Source organism: Serinus canaria, chromosome 3 (genome assembly GCF_022539315.1).
Source record: "Serinus canaria isolate serCan28SL12 chromosome 3, serCan2020, whole genome shotgun sequence".
NCBI classification, from domain to species: Eukaryota; Metazoa; Chordata; class Aves; order Passeriformes; family Fringillidae; genus Serinus; species Serinus canaria.
The window spans coordinates 69,874,082-69,893,828 of NC_066316.1; the positions used below are offsets into that span (position 1 = coordinate 69,874,082).

At 43.9% G+C, this 19,747-nt stretch overlaps 1 protein-coding gene across 8 annotated transcripts in view; it reads right to left on the reverse strand.

The window, feature by feature from the left end:
• Positions 1 to 19,747, reverse strand: part of PRDM1 (PR/SET domain 1) — a 112,142-nt gene that overhangs the window by 19,676 nt on the left and 72,719 nt on the right. For 4 of the 8 annotated variants that reach the window (XM_018917904.3, XM_018917899.3, XM_050972316.1 and 1 more), the window contains one exon: positions 3,218 to 3,466. In XM_018917904.3, the coding sequence (XP_018773449.1) occupies positions 3,218 to 3,400 (183 nt within the window). In that variant the 5' untranslated portion in view covers positions 3,401 to 3,466. The other 4 variants (XM_018917889.3, XM_009093240.3, XM_018917910.3 and 1 more) reach the window with 4 other exon arrangements.

The window sequence follows — 19,747 nt, forward strand, 5'->3', positions numbered from 1 at the left end:
TAATTTTAATTTTTTTTTCAGCTACTAGTTCTATAGTTATGTATTTTTTACCCCTTTGTTTGGTGACCAGTTTTCTAAAAGTTATGCCACAAAATAGAATGCTTTCAGATGGCTTCCTCGGCAACCACATAAAAAAATAAATAAAAGCAATAGGGGAGAGCAAGTGTCTGAGGTCAGTGAGGCACAGTTCATAACAGCTCAAAATCACTGCTTTCACCAAAATCACAGATTCAGGGTCTGCCTCTAAGAAATGGCTTATCAGAGATATGCAACAGTAATGGGTGGTTTTTCGAGATATGTTTTCCTCTGTCAAAGCTCACACACCAGGATGAGATACTAGTAATATTCAAGATAGCAGAATAACTGTCATTTTATATCAAGAAGGGCTGTTTGGGCTTTAAGCACCAAGACCAAAGGGAAGATTATTGAAAAAAATATTTTTAAATGTCTGCATGAAAAGATTATTCACATATGGCCTTCCAGAGCAAAAGCCCGACACCACATTTCATTATTTTTTGACAATTGCCAAAACTGGGGGAAAGGACAAATAATTCATGCATAGAAATAAATAAATGACTTCATGTAAATCTAACTGCCTAAAATGTTATGAGCAGTAGTAATTCATTTTTTTAAATGCTGACACATTCTGTGAACTCACAGCAAAAAATGTGTTCTTCAGAAAAGTCCCTGATCAAGATCCAAGAATAAACAAGAGTATGATGACGTGTCATGGGCTCCCTTGCAAATTGCATAAACCTTTAAAGAGGAGCTCCACAAAGCATGCAAGGAGAAGATATAGAAAAAGCAGCCCTCCCCAAACAGCAGTGGCCATACTTCCTCCCTCCTAAGCAGGCACGCAGTACTTTTCCTGCTCCAGCCAGAGATACAATACTAATCGTGACAGAACTAGGATTTAATGATCTAATCATGACAGTATCAGCATTTCATAAGCAATATATTATAAATGTTTTTTTGACAATAAACTAACTCAGCATATTAAACTCTCAACCAGATGAAGCCATAGCTTTCCCCAAAGTTAACAATGAAGAAAGCTCACATCTGAAACCCACTGGCAAACACGCACGTATGCATCCCTCAAAGTCTTACCTCATCCTTTTGCAAGTGAAAAAACCCACTCTCCCGAGCTGTCAGGACTCCAGTGGTTTTCCATGAGGTCAAAACCAGAATCAGGCTCCCTCACTGACCCACAAACACCAACATGCAAAAGCAACACATGTACCCAGTCCTGACCTCACTAAACAAAATCGAACTTGGAAGGCAGACAGAAGAAAAATACAGTGTTTCATGTCAGAAATTCCTAGCACACAAGCAGATTATGCCATTTACAACTACTTCACCCCACGGACGAGTAGCAAATGAGACCTGTCTGTACATTCTCCGGAATGTAGCCTTCACAGAAGGTGGGCAAAAGACCACATCATATTGGCCCTTCCTTTCAGAGCTACCTTAAAGAGTCAGGGCTCAAAAGCTCCTATTGCTCCTTAGGGTAGGTGCAATTCAGCACAAATGAAAGACCAGGGGGAGCTTTGGAGAACAAAAGGAGGATGTCCTATATTCAGACTCCCACTAGCAGGGAGCTGCACGGGTCACATTTTACAAGAAAGAACCAGCAATCTTTCAACAACTTCTCTCTCCCCCCACCTCTTATACAGAGAGGGCAGCAATCTTCCTGATTCACTGACCTGAGCCAGGGAATAAGGAAATTACACCTTGGTGTTTCCAAACACAGTGTTGGGAATTTTGAAAGCTCCCTGGATGTCTCCAGCCACAGCAGCAGGACTCTACATGGGCAGAGAGAGCAAGCAGCCTCAGCGGCCAATCAGTCATCAGCCGGCAGCCAAGGACCGACCCAAGCTGTCACACTGCAAGCTCATCCTTCAATCAAGAAATCCTCCTGTAACCCATGGCAGAGTCTCAGCTTTATTTCCCTCTTCACACCAAACTAAGACCTATCTAGCGATGCAATAACACAAAACCAGGTTTCACACTTTTTTCTGGAGCATGACCTTTCTCTGCCAAAGTTCTGCAGGGCAGGGCAGGGCAAGGCAGATGGGAAGAGAAGAGTGATTTTAAGGAGAGTTTAGCTTTAACCTCTTACCAAATGTATTTGGCACTCTCTCAGGCACTGCCAAGCTAAATTCCACAGTGTCAACACCCTTCAGCTGGGGGTCTGGCCCTATTTCTCTACACAGGATTAAACAAGTACCTGCTCTGGAAGGAAATATTTGATAGGCATGGATGAGTGTACCTCTTCTTTTCAGCTCTGTGGTCAGTATGTTTAGCCCAAGCAGAAGCACAGGTAATAGTTGCTATACCACAAGTCTCAGCACAGGGAGAAATGAAGGGTTGTCCCCTGGGTTGTTACGCTACTGAACATCACACCTAGCTATAATAGCTACTCTATACGAAGGAGTAAACACAAAACCAAATTGCTCATCCAGGCTTGTTTCTTTCCAGCCCTTCTGAAACAACAACAAAGAATGTACCCACTCCAGGGACAAGGATGGAACAGACTCGCACGGCTAGCTACCGGTGAAGATACTGTCCCAGATAAACAAAAGTTAATTTAAGCTACAACCACACTTCTGTCAAGCTTGCTACAGTTCTACCATTACTTCCTTAACCGACATGCCAGAGTTTTTAAGAATTTAGGAAATTGGGAATACAACAAGCTCACAAAAAGAATGAAGCAATTTCATAACCAAAGGGAAAACAAAAAGAAATAATTAAACACATTTCCAGGAATTTGTTGTTTTTTTTTTTCCTTTACTTTTTTAAAGCTATTTATTGGACAAGCGAGGCACTTTAATCTCTGAGCCAGAGGCAATGAATGGTCCTGGCAAACAGCAGCCTAGAAATTGGCACAAAGAACTACCCCACAGTTTAAATATGCTTATTCAGATGCTGTTCAAATTGCGTGAAAATTTAACTGTTTGCGAATTGGTACAGAACCAGTTTCAGGGACAGGATGGCTACAATGTTCAGTGAAAATATTACACAACAGATGACCAGCACACAGTTTCTTAAAAGAGTTATTAGGGTCGCATATGAAAGGCCAGCGGGCAGCATTTGTTGTTGTTGGTAGGGTGTGTGTGTGTGTATGCTAAAGAATCAAAGACAGGGTGAGCACACGCTTTCCAAAGCGCTGTGATTTGGCTTGTCTGACTCCAACCTTCCCCAGAGCACTGCCGCTTACCTCTTTGCAGTTAGATGCATATTTGAAAGTCAAGTTCCTTGGCAAGGAAGCCTCTGCCTGAGTTAGGGTGCCTCCATCGGCACTGGGATCCAGCGGATGATCATTTACAATATATGTGCACTTCTCTTCAAAATCAGCCTCTGTCCACAGAGTCATGTCAGCATCCTCCATGTCCATTTTCATTGTCCACTCTCTCCCTTTCACCAGATTCTTGAAACTCACAGCGTCCGAGCTACACTGTGTAGCAGCCTGGAAAAAAAGAAAACAGCCTTTAATCCTCATTGTCCTTCAGTGTTGTGGTTTCCGTTGATACAGTGTGACTAATACAGTAGTCTGTGACACTTTAAAAGCGTATGCAGGATAGTTGGTACAGTTGAGTAATAGCCAAAAAGCAGTGTAAACGAAGCTGCTCTGACTGAAGCAGCACTTTAAAATGCCAGTCTCGGTAGTAATGAGGGAACAAAAACAAAGAGGAGAAAATCCCTAGACTGTGACAACCACTTTACCTTTTTCAGACCCTTTCCTTAATGCTTCAGAGAGAAAATAATATTCCGTGCTGAAGAAAATGTAGGGTCATGGCCGTGAGACCACTTAGTCGCCTGTGGAAAAGCTGCCTCAGAAAAGTGTCACACAAACAAGGAGAGGAAGAGGAAAGGAACTGCTGTCTGCGTCTGAATGAAGCTAAAAATGGAAAGCGCATGTTGGAAGAGCGGAACCCAGCCTTGCCTCTTCCAAATGGGGAAGCCTGAACTTTCCCACCGGCTTTCAACACACAAACAACTTTCAAAACAACCTGGCCCCCCCGCCTCCTCCTGACGTCCCCTTATCCTTTGGCATGGAAGGCTGAGAAAGCCGACATCCTGCCAGCATCACTGTAGCAGCAGCAGCCCTGCACAAAGCACTGCAACATATTTCTGGGGGTCAAACCAGAAAAGGAGTAGGGGAAATAAATAAAATAAATATTTTTTAAAAATTTATTCTATCCTTTTTTAATTTGATGGTACCTCCTAGAATTAGTACCCCAAAGCAGTGGATAGGAGCCTAGCAGAATAGTTTCAGCAAGTTCTTCAGCCCCTCTGTCTGTTCAGGACAGAAGCACTGTTATCTAACATGTATTAGGGTCGGGCTCTTTCCATAAGGTTCCAAAATCTGTGAGGAACCAAAATCTGTGCCTATGCCGGTAGCTGAGAATAACGCTCAATCCGGCGTAAAATCCCTGAACTTTTCCTTTTTGGATGCGCAGCTACTATGAAATTCACACCCCTCCTCCGGGAAAAACGAAACACGAAGACTGAAAGCGCACAATCTTCCGAGAAAGAGGTTAAGTGCTGACTGACTGTGGGTTCGGGGGAGACCCCCGGCGACGCCCAGGACCAGCCCTCCCGGGAGGCACAGCCGGGCCGCCCGAAGAGGCTGAGGCGGGGGTCGCAGCAATACACAGCTCCCCGCGGCCGCCGCCGCCTCCGGACCGGCCCCGTGCCCCGTCCTGACCGCGGTCGATGCGAGCAGTGCGACAGTGCCGGACCCTCGGCGTTGAAGGGGAAGAGGGAATGAACAGCGAAACTCGGGCCAGGGGTATGACAGCTGCGCAGCGAAGCGAAAGGGTTAATGCCGGTCAGAGGAGCGCTCCCGATCCGGGAGAGGCGACGAGGAAACTTTTGCTCCGTCCCGCGGGCGCAGGGACGGGCGAGAAGCAAGAGCCGGGGAGGTGGAGACAGGGGTGAAAGAGGGGACGGGACGGCATCGCGCTCCTTACCGGGGCAGAGTCCGCGCGCGTTTCCACACCGAAGCCCACCGGCGGCGGCAAACCTGGCTCATTTCTACAGAGTAAACATTTCTCCTTCCTTCCAGCGGCCGGGTCCCCGGGAGACTGACTCACACCTCCAGCCGCCGCTCCCCTCCCGCTCCTCCCTCCCCCGGCTGTCACAGGTGCTGCTGCTCTTGCCGCTGGGGAACGCTGGGGGGCCGCCTGCCACAGCCGCGCTCTCCGCTCCGCTCGGCTCAGCTCCGCTCGCCCCGGCCCGCCCGCGCTCACGCACCGGCCCCTCCCTCCCTCCCTCCGCCGGCCCCTCTCGCAGCGCGGGAGGTGGGGCCCTACCTGCGGACCCTGCCCCGCCCAGCCCACCCGCGTTGGGTTTTTTACATCACTGTTATTATTTTATTTTTTTCCCCTTCCTTTCGGCCCCGTGCGTCAGCTGGGAGAGCCGCGGCGCTGCCCCGCCGCCGGGATCTGCCGGGTGGGCGGGCACCGCGGCGTTTCGCGGAGAGCGCACCTGAGACAGCTTTTACTAGAAATCTGTTTTCCGTGCTATTTTTAAGCTCCGGAGTTTAACACGTGCCCGCTTTCGTTCTTGCGCAGTTTGACTTGATAGAACTTTATAAAAAATACCAACTAAAATTAATTTACTGGTTTACTGATTAAAACTCGAATCAAAGTGCTTGCTCCCAAACCTCAACAATTAAAGTACTTTACTTGAGATGACAAATTTGGGAGTTTCAGAGTTTTGATTTTATCCATTTCCAGAGTCGCTAATCAGTGCCTGTAAGAGGAACTGGGGAAAACATTTCTGTTTCTTCCCTTAAACAAAACCTTCCCCCTTTCCCTTGCTAAAAGCAGGGAAGCTCACAGCAGCAGGACACGGCACGCAGCGCTTCCCAGCCCGATGCCCCTTTCGCAGCGCGGTAAGGAAACGAGCACGGGTCTTTACGGGGCGATGTGCGAGCGGCCATCCGGGAGCACACTGCTGAGGGAAGGAGGGCTGGTAGAGCAATCAACAGAGCCCGGCACCCAATTTTTTTTTCTCCGATCCAAGTCAGCATGCTGGCTGAAGGAAGGACATCCTGTGATGATGGCATACAATGTCCTGTTTGTTTATTATTAAGAGCATTCCTGCTTCTCATTACAAAACAACCAGATGCCTTACTTCCTTCAGTGGTCCTGTCTCTTCAGCAAGGCGTCCTCGGGCTCAGAGGAACGGTGATGCACAATTCCATTTATAGCCATGCACAGCCCAGTACAAATGCTAGCTGCTTCCCTGTGAGGCAACTCTACTACTTTTCCTTCTTCTCACACGTCTGCAAGCATATTTCTGGTCACTTGCCTGGCACTTTACGTGACAGCTAGTTTCACATTCTTCTTCTAAGCATACATGCACGTATATTCTAGGATGATCTCGGTGTATTTCTTCACAGGAGAAAGGGAGAAGGGGGGTTGGGAAGCAGGTTTATGCAGTCGGGTGCCTGTCTGTCTCTCTGACAGGCGTACACAAACCCCTTTCCCTTAACCTGCTCCTCCTCCCACAGATAAAAAGACGTGTGGAAAGGATTACTTGCCATTTTGGGCCTGCGATGCTGAGAATAGCACATCTGTGTAAAGACCTTCCCTGTGTGCTCACTAACACGGCAGGGCTCGTGGCAGCAGACCTAAGTAGGGCAACTGTTCACAAGTGAGTGTCCTGGCTTAACTGCCACCACAGCGTAATTCCACAGGAGAGGTGGCCCGAGCACTGGGGCTGGAGGATAGAAATGTAATTGGATATACCCTGTAAAACCGAGGCACATCCAAAATGAGGTCTAGGAAGGCTCTGAAGTAGGAAGAACCATTCATTAAAGGAGAGAAATCCGGCCTACTTGATTGGGTTAATTAACTGATGCTGAGTCACACTGCATAGAACAGAAAAACAATGTAGTCATACTGAAGGTGATTATTTTACCGAAAAATAGTCTCACTCTGAGAGGCAGCTGTTTCAGAGCTTTTCACTTCCCTGTTAGCTTGCAAGAAAAACAAAAAAAAGGCGGGGGGGGCGGGGGGAGACAAGAAGAAAGGGTTGATGTGTTTCCTTCAGGGATTGATCTTCTTAATGTGAAGGAGAGCAGGGGAAAAAAGCAAATCTGCTTTTCAAGGAACTGAGAATGCTTTTGGGCTGGAAAACAAGAGGAAGCAGAGATTAGATTAGATTAGATTAGATTAGATTAGATTAGATCACATCAGATGAAGTGAAATATTCATCAGGAGGATGCCAATATCCCAGGTCAGTGCGGCTCTATCCCTGGAGCCTGCGGAGGTGAGTACAGACTATGAAGCCTATGGACTTCAAATAACTCTGTGGCACGCTCTGAGGCTATCCCGAAATTAGCTCCAGGTGTCTCAGTGAAGCTGAGCCCAGAACTATCTTAGTGCAGGAGAAGAGGTATTGCTGATGTGCAGATCCAACCTAGCAGTGCCTGATCTGGAATAAAACTAAGTTTATCAAGAAAAAGAGACAGAAACAAATTGTTAAGAATGGGTACTAAAGTAAGAATCACAGAGGAAACTCTGCCATTAAAGAAATATATAGACTGACCTTCTGACCTTCCTCCTTAAGAGAGAAACATAAAAAGACGCCGTGTTCAACCAGAAGTTTTCTGCTTTTACAGAAATCGTTTGCACCAGTAGCTGCTATTGTCTGGAATGTGCAATCTCAAAATCTTGCTCATTTCAAAAAGAACATTTTTAGTAATATTTTAATTTTTTCCTTCTCGCTCATAGAAAACCTCAATTACTGTATTAATCAGCATTTCTCAGGCAGCTCTCTCTGCGGCAGCTTTCAGCCTGGCTACAAATCATGAATGGCCCTAACAGCTCTGATCTCAGAAATCCCCATCCATTTCCTTTGATGCTATCACCACTTCAGCTCAACAACAAGCCTGTGCAACTCAGCCTCAGCTGCCACTGCTGCTGTTTTCCCTGTGCCTGCTGCAATTGTAAAGGGAAGAAGGAGGGAAGGGAACTGACTCTAATAGATGAAATTTCTTTAAAAAGTTGGAGGGGAGATAAAATGCACACAAGAGATTAAAGGAGAGTCTCATTTTCACATCCTCCCCTTCACCAAACAAGGTCAGTGGCAGATTGACCACATCAAGAGTAACTACCAGACCCACCCCCATTTCCCACTTCCTGCATGTAGGCATCCTTGTGCTGGTAAACATTTGGGGACCAGTTGTGGTCATTATTGGAGAAGGTACATGATGTAGCTGCATGACTGCACATCTTTTAAAAGCCAACTGAGAAATCAAACTCTAAGAAGAACTTGCTTTCAAGTTCTGATATGCACTCATGTTTTGGGGCCACATTTTTGAAAACATGGTTGCCGTCAGATTCAAGGCACACTTTAGTGGCCGTGCAACAGGAAAAGTTACACTTTATTGTAAAAGAGAAGCTGTCTTCTCTTCAGACTGGCCTGACCTTTGCAAAACCTGCCTATGGGCTTCAGATATGATCTCAGAGGCTTTGTATGCCCTAGACAACTTCAGCTGGTATTGCCTACAAGGAGAGAAATTAAAATTGCACTTGAATCTACAAGAAGCTTTTTGCAAGGGCATTTGGGGTGGTGTGTGCTATAGCCAGGAGGCTTTTGAATTAACACATGCAGCTTTCAGGGACTGCCTTTAATTACAGAGCACCCTGGTCATTGCCTCGTAGCACATCCAAATGCCAAACGTTTATTTTTGTCTGGGCTGTGCAATACCAAGAGCAGATCTTTTGGCTGCACTCTTAGCTACTGCCTAGTGCAAGCCTTAACATCACTTTTGGTTTCTGTTGTTTTATCCTCTCAAGAAATTTTCCTTAAAAAGAGAAAAAAGGAGTCAAACTAAAATACCATATCCCTTTTTGTTTCCCACTAGGCCCTATTAAAATACTGCTCAGATGATGTATGAATAAGCCAAAACAATTCTCCTCCAATGAAATAAAAACATTCTCACAGCACACAGAGGCGAGAATTAAACTTCAGCCTTTTCCTCTTGTTGAGGCTTCAGTTTGACAAGAAGGAGCCAAAGCTGTCTGGGCCTGCTGTCAGGAGGGCAAGAAGGCTTTGTGAGAGGGTGGACCACAGCTGTTCTCTTCTTGGTTACCATCAGCCTTCCCATCACACTTTGGAGCAATAGTGGTCTTGGGAAAGGTAGGGATGATAGTCAAGAGCCCATATAAGAACACTTTTATTGTCTTTGTGTGTTTCTACCAACACAAATTTATACTAGACAAGAAAAGCTGAGTACAAATTCTGTCTTTCACATCCCAACCTTGTTTTGAATATTCTGTCTATTGTAACTGAATCTGAGGAAAAATTAATGACAACTGGCCAACCCATTCCAACTACTTAAACTACTTTCCAACCTTACTGGTGACAAGAGGACTGAAAAAAGTGTGCTTTGGAAAATTTTCATTTAAAATAGGCTGACTTCCAGACTGTCATGGAGGAGGGATGAGATAGTATGCATATATTAGAAGGCTCACTCTTGTGAATACTTCAGACATCAGCCTCATAAGAAGCTCACAACAAGTGGAAATAATGAAGTCACCTCAGAATTAATTGTATTATTTCAACTTTCATGTCTCTTCCCCACTTGGCAGTCATGACACTTCTTGGGGTGTTCTCTCCTCAACCTGCCTGGTAAGACACAGTGATGTGAACAAAGATGAAACTTCAGACTGTGTCCTGCACAGTTCAGTTTTTATGTCAGACACTCTCTGGGCTGCCCAATCTCCTGGAGCTGATGAACACAGCACAAGGAGGGCAAGATCCATGGGTGGAACCACGCCACTTTTCTGACAAAGAGCTGGCCACAGAGCACATTTCAAAACAGATTAACAAAAACAACAGCTACACACCATGACAAAGTGCATGTGGTGGAAATGAAAATATTTACCCACAGATTATCACACATCCAGCAGTGTGACTACCGTGCATTGAGGACCAAGAGATTCAAAATAGTGACTGTATGTTTAGAGTTGATTAGGGAATCTGGAAGGGTTGGTCTGTAGTACCACTTTTTAAGCTTCTAAGAGTACAGTTGTCATTTCTCCACCTCTCCTACCCCAGGGTGGTGAAATAACAGTCTTTTCATACCTGTGTGTTGGCTGGGGGAGGGAAGAATTCCTCTGCTATTAAACACAACTTCTCATTAAATAGTTGACACCTTATCCTTCTTTAAATGTTGTAATGTTTACTTTGCAAAACCCAGGAAAGCTTTTAAAATAAAGATAGCAGAGAGATTCTTAAGCCGGGTGTCCTTGCTTATCTGCTCTTTATCAACCAGCTATTGTTTCTGGAGGAGCTCGTTGGGGAAGGTGGAGCAAAGGGGGTTAATGTTCAATAGGTATCTATCAGTTCCCCTGAAGGAATAGTGCTGCTGACAGAAGAGCAACACTGGGCTCTCAGCTACTTCCTGCAAATGTGACAAACCAGAGAGGGGGGAAAAAACCCAAAACAACTGAGGGCTGCAGCCACTTCTTCTCTTTTTTTCTTCCTCCCTCTCCCAAAACATCTAGTTTTAAGAAATACATTGTCCTTAGGAGAGATAATCCCACAATAGAGAGTCCATTAGAGGTATTAAAGCATTGGCAGTGCCTGATCTACAAGAAGGGCTCTGTCCTGACAATAGACAATTAAAGCTGATAAATCTGCACTACTTGTTGCCGTTCTAATTCCTCGTAATTGTATGCTACTTGTCCCTGCCTCCTGCGTCCAGGGATGAAGCATGCTTCTTTAATCTCCAGAGTACCTGACCTAGTTCCTATGTGGTCTTTTCAGGACCTGTTTTCTTCCCATCTGGACTTCTTCCCTCCTACTCTCCTTTCCTGCTTCTCTGCCCTAGGCATTAAGAAGAGGTTACGGTAGAGGGCACAGAAAACACCAGAGCACAGCACCCGGATCAATAATTCTGGAGCCCCAGACAATGCACTAATCTGCAATAACAGCTAATCATGGTCAATTTGGCACACCAGTGATTAAACTGTACTTTTCATTAGGCTCAACAAGTAGAGCAGACGCACACTGACAATTCAAATTGCCCTATCAGTAAGAGCTGCCAAACTCATGTGCTCTTCTGCGTTTGTAGCTGCTGCATCACTAGACACGCCAGACTAGGTGCTTTCTGGGTGCTTACCTGTTTTCTTTTGGTATTTTATAAACTGGGACTCTTAGCTGTGTTTTCTATAAAAAGCAAAGCCCTTGCCTCATTCCACTGCCATAAGTTCTCTTACTTGAAAGGCTCAGTGGGTGAAATTGTGATATGAAGGATGCTGAAAAATGATCATTGCAATTACATTTTCCCTCCTGGTCCTAACTGAATTCTTGGGTTTATTTTATGTCTCAAAGATATTTGGTAATTTTGTCAAATTTCTTTTTTTTTTTTTTTTATTGAATAAATCTTGTAAGCTTGCTGGCGACAGATCAGAGGCATGAAAATGCATCACAGGATTTAGAAGATTGAAAGCAAGTAAAAATTACTTTGGATCTATTTATTTTTCAAATAGAACTGTTCAGCCAACCTCACAGAGTATTTGGAGACTCAAGAAGGGTTTAGATTTTTTTTTTCACCCCTTAAATTATGAACTAGCTGCTACCATGCCCACCTTAGAAATCTACACAGTTATTATCCTTTACATGTCATTTTGAAAGTGACCTTCCTGTCACCCTCATAGAACAATTTCTTGTGACAACAGTTTATTCTGGTTGCAGTCACACCTAACAGACCCATTTTAAAAACTGCCCTGAAAGTCTCACCCTAGAGTTTACCACAATCTTTCTCTAAAGCACAGCACCAAATTCCAGGACTCCTAGAGACCAACCCCACAGACTCAAAGGTCTCCTTCTGTTTAACTTTAGCTTATCATCCTTGTAGTAACTTGAATAAGTGTTAAAACTGCACTTCAAGTTGCTCTTAAAAAAAAAAAAAAAAAGAGCTTGGAAGATGTCAAACGAAAGCAGGAAATGTCTATTCTGCTATTAATATTAATGAATCCCTAATGCATTTGCAACCCACTTGAGGTTAAGTCAGTAGAGTTCTTCTTCTGACAGCTATTCCTCATCAAACTACTACTGCTGAAGATGTTGATGCTTTCCCTTTTGCTCTGTAATCTCTAAACCAAGTTTAAATCACACCAGAGCCTACCACAAAATAATGTATTTTATCCTAAGTGAACACAAAGCCCTGGAGACAGCAGTTTAAACCAGCACACATGTCCGCTCAATTTATCATTTTAAGATAGGAAGCTGCCGCAACAAACAAAACACCTCCTTGAAAGTGGGACAGCAGCAGATTGCGGTGCAGAAAGCTCCGGGATCTTTTGTTTTCCTGGAGAGCAACAACACGGCTTTGCAGAGAAAGACAACAGCCTCCCCTTGCTGAAATCTAAATCAGTTCATATAGAAAAGCCTGCCAACTGCTAGTTAGATGGTAGCAAAATATTGCAGATAATTCACTTTTCACGATAAAGCAGGAACAAGCAGGCATGCAGCACCCAGCAGGGGCTCAACTGATAAAACGGTGTCAAACTCAAACCATTTGTCAATTGGGAGGGAAGAGAGCAAGCTGAAAGATGGATTCAGGAAGTAGATTTATCTAGTGCGACACATTAACTAGTATAAATACTAAGGAAAAAGTAAACACATTTACCCAGCAGTATCTCTAGCCAGCAAAGAAAAGGCTTCTGAGCCTCAGACTCATGCTGGCCATCTAACCACTCAGCTGTCAGCTACAGCAGCAGTAGCATTTTTCTTCTTGTGCAGGATTGCAATGACATTTAATTCACGGCACTAAAAGGTTTTATTAAAAGTGTACATTATAATTAAGCAAAACAAAAGCGTGACTCGTGTGCTGTTCTAGTCTCCTCCCTCCACCCAGTAGCCAAACCAATAAAACCACCTTGGCAGCAAACAAGTCAGGTAACATACCCCGGAGAAGAGCACAGATTTGTTATAGAATCATTCACTTGGTGTCTGGCTTGTTCAAAACTGCCTTATCAGAAACTTCTGTGCCGGAGGCTCCCGAGGCAATGGAGGGGGCTGACAATGCAGGTCAGGCACAGTAATTCGCCAACAGCGTAATGTGGGGCACATAAACAAACTGGAATAATGCAGGGCAGAAGGGCTCTTTGGATGTATGCTTTCCATTGGAAAGTATAAACAAATAACACAGTCTGTGCACGGCACATCTTGCTACAATCACTGGGAAGAAGGAAAGCATTTCAAAGGGCTTTAGGATACCACAACCCACAGCTACGTGGCAACCTGTAATATCAAAGAATAGTGCAGCGTATCAGCAAACTGTTTTAACACTCAATCTATTGCAAACCTCAAAGATTAACAGCAAAGTAAGCCATCTGCATCACACCCCCCACCGCCATCCCCCTCCAAAAAAAAAAAGGGTTAGTTCATAAAGAAAACCACAGCACTGTTCTTTGTTCAGCTGTACCTTTATGTGTCCACACGGCACAGGTTCCCCACCTCCAGCTTACGCATCTCAGGATTTTAGTCCATATGGAAAGTCTGTCATTCGCTCTCACACTCTTACACACACACACGCATGCTCACGCACTCCACACCACACCCGCACTCTTGCTCCCCAACACGCACTGCCTGGAACTGCTCCGAGGATTTTAGAATTTCCTCTTGCTAGCAGATTCCTCCCTCCCCTCACATCCACTCCACCCCGTTCTGTAATTAGGCTTAACAAGAACAATTAACAAAACAAACTCCTCTCCGCCTGGTGGCCTGATAATTCTGATTGTCATAATGTATTAAGATGTGTAAGCCAGTTTAAAATAAAGGTAAATTACAGCATTGCACAAGGGTCATTTTGCACCTATTTCTACTGCTTTTATCATAGGGATAATGAACATTCAGCCACGCCTTTAATTTAAAACATAAAACACCAAAACTCACATCTGAACAGCAGAACTCAAAATTAATGCTTTTGAACCAACAAGACTATTATGATTTTTTTCCTAGTTTGCTAGAGGGCCGCTCCCTTCTCCTTTGCACAGCAAACTCCTTAGAAAGACTTTTCTTTAAGGAGCTGCTTTGTGATCCTAAATATTCAAGATGTAAAATCAAGTTTTCTGGCATCTTCTGGCTTTACAATTGTCCATGAATAAACGGACAATTGTTCCTTTTGCCCTGCCTGGTGTCTAATGGCATGATACAGGAGACCAAAGCCTCAACATTTTTCTGATGGCTTCTCTGTCCACGTTTAAATCACTTTCCTTCAGCAAGCAAATCACATAACTTTAGTGTCAGAATTATAAAAAGACCTAGTTGAGGACTAACTGATTTCACGTGGTCAGTGGAGAAACTTTTGATGTTCTTTGAATTTCAGTGAGCTATGGGTACAACACGCAGAGAAAATTTACAGACAGCCTGAATTCAGTTGGAAAACATATCTAGTTCTTGTTCTGCTTATACACTCTGTGAGTTTGTAATTAAAACTATCAACATTAAACAAGTAAACATATTAAAATAATAAACACACAGAAGACCTGAAAATAAAACCGGTTTGATATGTGACAGGGATTTGGGTTCATGTGAACTGAAAAAATCATTCTGTTCCCTCAGTTACATACAGTCTGATTCACAATACCATCTGCCAACTAACCACAAACAATTTTTTTTTTAAAAGACAAAGAAAGAAAAAAGAAGGCTGGTGTTTCTGGTATATTGTTGGAATCGTGCAGTTTCTGATAAGCCAGTTGTGTTTCCCCAAGTCAATGATTTCATCTCTGCTGGGTGTCAACATTTACACAAGAATAATTTGGGGGGTCAGAAAGACATCAGCAAATGAGATTTCAAAAGGTTTCATAACAGCACAGATTGCTCAAACACAGGGAAAGGAGGGTTTCAGAAGTTCACTCTTCTGCTTCTTCATTCCTCCTTCCCTGAAGCTGAGTCAAAGTTCTGTAAAAACCTGCAGCAAACCATCAGATTTGCAAGACAACAGACTCACATAAAAAACCCCAAGCTTTACAGTGAGACAAACACTCCAAAATGTCAGCAAATAGGAGACCTATTATGGTGCAAACTCAGGCATTCTTTCAATTGGTAGGAGATGCCAGGAGATCTAAGATTGTGTACAGAAACTCAGTTCTGCAGTCTTGGCATAGGACACGCCATATTTTCTCCACCTCATTCGGTGTTTACAAAGAAGAGTGCTGACTAGAAGAGCCATTTTTCCAGATTTTTTTCTGTCTCCTTTCTCCTATAAAGGCCCAGTGCTTTACTTTAACCACAGACCGTTCAAATGAAGACAACCAATTTTGTCTTGTATTTTTCCACTTTGCTCATCAGAACAGCAGCACTTGAACACTTCACAAACATCAAATAATGACTAATCTGATTTTCACAATACCTCCCCCATATGTTGATGAAGGTATTATTGCTATTCTCGCTCTGCAGAAGGGGTATGGAGACACAATGACATTAACATCAAAAGCATACATTACTTTTGGGATGCAGAGCAGCCGATTTACTCAACACGGTGCATTATTTTATATGTTCAAAGCATTTATCTTCCTGGCATCTGTGATGGCTCTGTGTTTTTCAGGTCTTCCCATCAGGCACCCAGGAAGATGTTAAAATTATTGCCCACCTGCAAAAGGCTTTTCTGAGATGAACTGGCCCGAATCTTATTCTGAATCACAGGTAGGAATGATACTTAGTTCTTCAGAGCAGAGCTCACCTGCTCTGAGGAGAGCAGTGCTTCTTCCTACCATGGCCATCTTACTTCCTTATGCAGCAGCAAATGGTATGGCGGGAAGAGGTGTCTTAAAGATAACATTTTATTACACCACCCCAATTCATCTCCCCTAGCAAGCTTGTCTTATGCCTGAATGAGGCACGTAGCCAGCTAACAGTAATTAAATGAGTAATTAAAGACTGTATCGTAATGCATAAGAGGATCAAATTGGAGTTAGGCAAACAACCTTAAACTCTGGAGAACTTGAATTTGCAATTTTAGTAATGTTTTTCTACAGTTTTTATGCTGATTTTTGAAACTGCAAATAGAAAAAGCAGAGATCTCATGACCCAGCACCACTCTGATGCCTACACAGATCGAGAAAAAAGCTGATCAGCCACAGGCAGACCGCTGTAGGTACACTGGCAGGCCTGGCTCAGAGCAACCATATGGTTGTTTTTGGCAAGGGTGGCACAAGCCTTGTAAGGGATAGGACACCTCTGTTGATGGGTTGCATCAGGTGATAGGCTGGCAGTGGAGGAATGACTGCTTTCAGGCATCTTGATTTCATGCCAGGTGTGGCTGTTCTTCCTTTTCCAGTGCTCGACTCAGACTTCTGATTGGTTTCCTTGCCCAGCAAGTCCTCAGCTTGTTCCTCCTGACCCCTCTTGTAGTTTCCCTTTCCAGTCACTCACATCTACCACTCCCACACCCAGGCTCCTGTGCGCCAAGTCTTCTCATCAAGCCAGTTTCAGTCCCTCCTGGTTCCTCATCTGCACTGCTCTTCTTTCCTGTCCCACTTTAGGCAAACATGACATGATGTCCATCTTCATGTGCCCCTGCTGCCCTGCTGACCAGCAGACCTGGCCTCCACAGCCTCCTCATCAGAGTGGTGCAGTCAAGTCTGCAAGCATCTCCTGGTGCTCCTGTGCAGGCACATAGCCCTGAGCTCAGTTCACACCATGTTGAGCAGACATGGTGTCAGGCCAACTGGAACTCCTGTGACTATGTTAGTATGGCACTGAGCCCGAGCTAATAAGCCCTGGTGAGAAGCCGGATATATTAGCTTGGGCTTAGCACTGTGCTAATGCAGCCAGGCAGCTTTTGGATCAGAGCTGGCTTACATCCCGCCCGCTTTTAACACCGAGCTTGCTCGTCCTCGTCTACAATAACCCATAAAGATAAATCCCCTGGTCTTGTACTAACCTTACTCTCAGTTTCCCTCTTCCTAGACACTGCTGATCTCCAGGCATAGTCTCTCCTCCTTCATAATCCCCTCCAGGTTCAGCTCTTGTCCACAGGCTTTTAAAAACAGTTCCTTCTGATGACTCTCTGGCCTCGGGACGGTTTGCAATGAGCACATGCTGAACATGCACTCCACTGCTCTCAGTTCCAGTGTTCCATTCTAGACCCAAGAGTGTTTGCCCATTGAAGGGAGCTGTGATGCCCTTCTGCAGCTCCTGGGAGGGCTGCTCTGCCAATCCTTTAGGCTGGCTTCTAGCTCAAAAGCAATTCTCCTGGGTGTGGGAGTCAGAGAGAGGTGGGGACATTACCAGAGTGTGTTCTGGTCTTGCTCTGACAGAGACCCAATGCAAATGAAGCGCGTGGAGATCCAAGAACTAGGAAGTGCTCCTGACAGAGGGGATGGCATTTGAGCATCCCAGACAATGACAGTCACCACCCTCCCTTGCCACATATGCTGCCCTTCCCCAAACCACTGAACCTGTCATTCAAACTTTGCTCCAAAAAATGGGAGCTCTCATGGTGAATATTACTTTTCAACAGAAAAGTCGTCATACTCATAATGTTAGCAATACAATTTTTTTCATAGCCAAATTCTTGGAAATGACAGAACAAATTTTGGGGGGGAAATGCATCCATGGAAAAATAAAATGCAAGAAACACCTGAGACACATGAAGAGTTTGGTGCATTTACGAGAACCTTAAAGCGAGATCTCCAAATGCAAATTGTCTGTCTGTCTGTCTTAGCAATAGGTGATGCTAGCATGGTGCTAGATATGGTTCCCTGAGATTTATTTTAGGGACATGTTATTGAAAACTCTCCTTTGTATGAGAAAAAGAATGTTTCCGTCAGACACAAGCCACATACAAAGCACATGCATAGATTTAAGTCCTTTTTCCTTGGTCTGCTGTTCCTCTTTCAGTGTCCCAGGCCAATGCACTAGAATTTTATTACTTATACAACAGGACAAGGTTTGATAGAGACAGAGAGGATTCTCCCATTCCAGTAAGTATATATAATTTTCTCCTTTTCTTATACTAAATCTTAATGGGAAATGCAGACAATTAAATGCTGAAACTCCTAATTTTCATCACTGTTAAGATTAGAAAAATAAACAAGTGACTATGTAATTGCAGTAGCTTGCAGTAAAAAACCCAGATCCTTAAATGACTAATCTCATCACCGAATAATAATAACAACAACAACAACAACAACAACAACAACAACAACAACAACAACAATAATAATAATAATAATAATAATAATAATAATAATAATAATAATAATAATAATAATAGTAGAAAATCTTTTTGAAAGAACAAATTTGCACCAGTTTGTCTCAGCATATCCCTTTCATTTAAAACTCTTAGCACTACATGCACACAAATCAGGCAACGGGGAGCAAGGGAAGCTTGCAATCAGACCTAATGTCTTCCCTTCCTCTCAGCCCCCAGTACAGGACAGCCACTTCCTTTCTACAAACGCTTTGCTCAGATCTGTACGCAAGACAGGCCACATCTTCCGGGGAGGCTCAAAGTCTTTGCAGACACACAGTTGCCTTCAAAGCATCACTGGAAATCTGTGTGGGAAGACTCCAAAATATTAAAACCATCCTATACTCTTTTTCTTCTAAGCCAGCAACAAACCGCCTCTAAACTTATCTATCACTTCTCTGCTCAGTTTATTCTGGGCTGCACAATAAACTTTCTGACTACTGAAAAAGATACACAAATGCATAAGCTGCACCACATGTGCAAAGGAAAACAAATAGAGAAAATATGTATGTCCCTTCCAGGAAGACAGTTCTTTTCCAGAACATTAAAATTATGCACAAGCGTTTCCCCTATTACAAGAAGCAGGCAAAAAGAAGGCTGGTGTGAAAAAAGTGCATTTGCAAATGTAATTTATCTGTCCTAAATCCAAACTGACTTACCTTTTAGATCAACACTTCATTGCCATCTCGCCTGATTTTCTTCTTCCACAAGTGAGCACTTGCCCTCTAGCAGATTCATAAGTCACTCAAGCCATTGTCTTCAGTTTTAAGAAATCCCCATCTGAAAGTTTGCTACGGCACTTGTAACCACAGCCCGGCAGCAACAGGACGCGATGCTGCTCCTCCTCGCGCAGTGCTCGGGCAGCCAGCCCGTACTTACCAACTACAGACCAGAGATTGTCTTGTTTTCTGTTTCCCCATTTCTACCCTGAGAGCCGGGCTGTGCAGCAGGATGACTTTCAGAGATGCATCCTTCATACCCTCTCCTTGCTGCCAGATGTCCTCTGCAACCAGTTCGTTGCTTTCATTTTGTATTTCACAATAGCTTAGAAATTTTAATAAAAATTCCCGGGCTACTACTCCTGAAAAAAAGGTTATTATTCTTACAGAAGGTGGAGAGGCCAAAAAAGCTTATTTCAGTTAAATCTTCGGAGTTTATCTAATTTGACTTTTCTTTCTGACTGTCAAATCCAGGCTGCTGACAGTCCTTTATATATTTATCCCTTTGAAATATGGTCAAGCTGACAAGGTGTGGGGCAGTACAATAGTGATGCTATGCCCTGCAATACCTGGCACATTTGCACTGTGCTATCGCAACTCACAGTGCAAAGAGGAGAGAGCACTACCACACCTTCACAGGCTCCTGATAAGTTTCTGTGGATGGATGCTCTGACCCCACGGAAAATGATGAGGAAGAATCAAATGGTTTAAGTCTGGCAAGGAAGTAAAGACAAATAGGTACCAGAAATTCAGTGTACATACTGGTTACTGAAAACAGGCAAGGCACAGGGAAATATTTTTT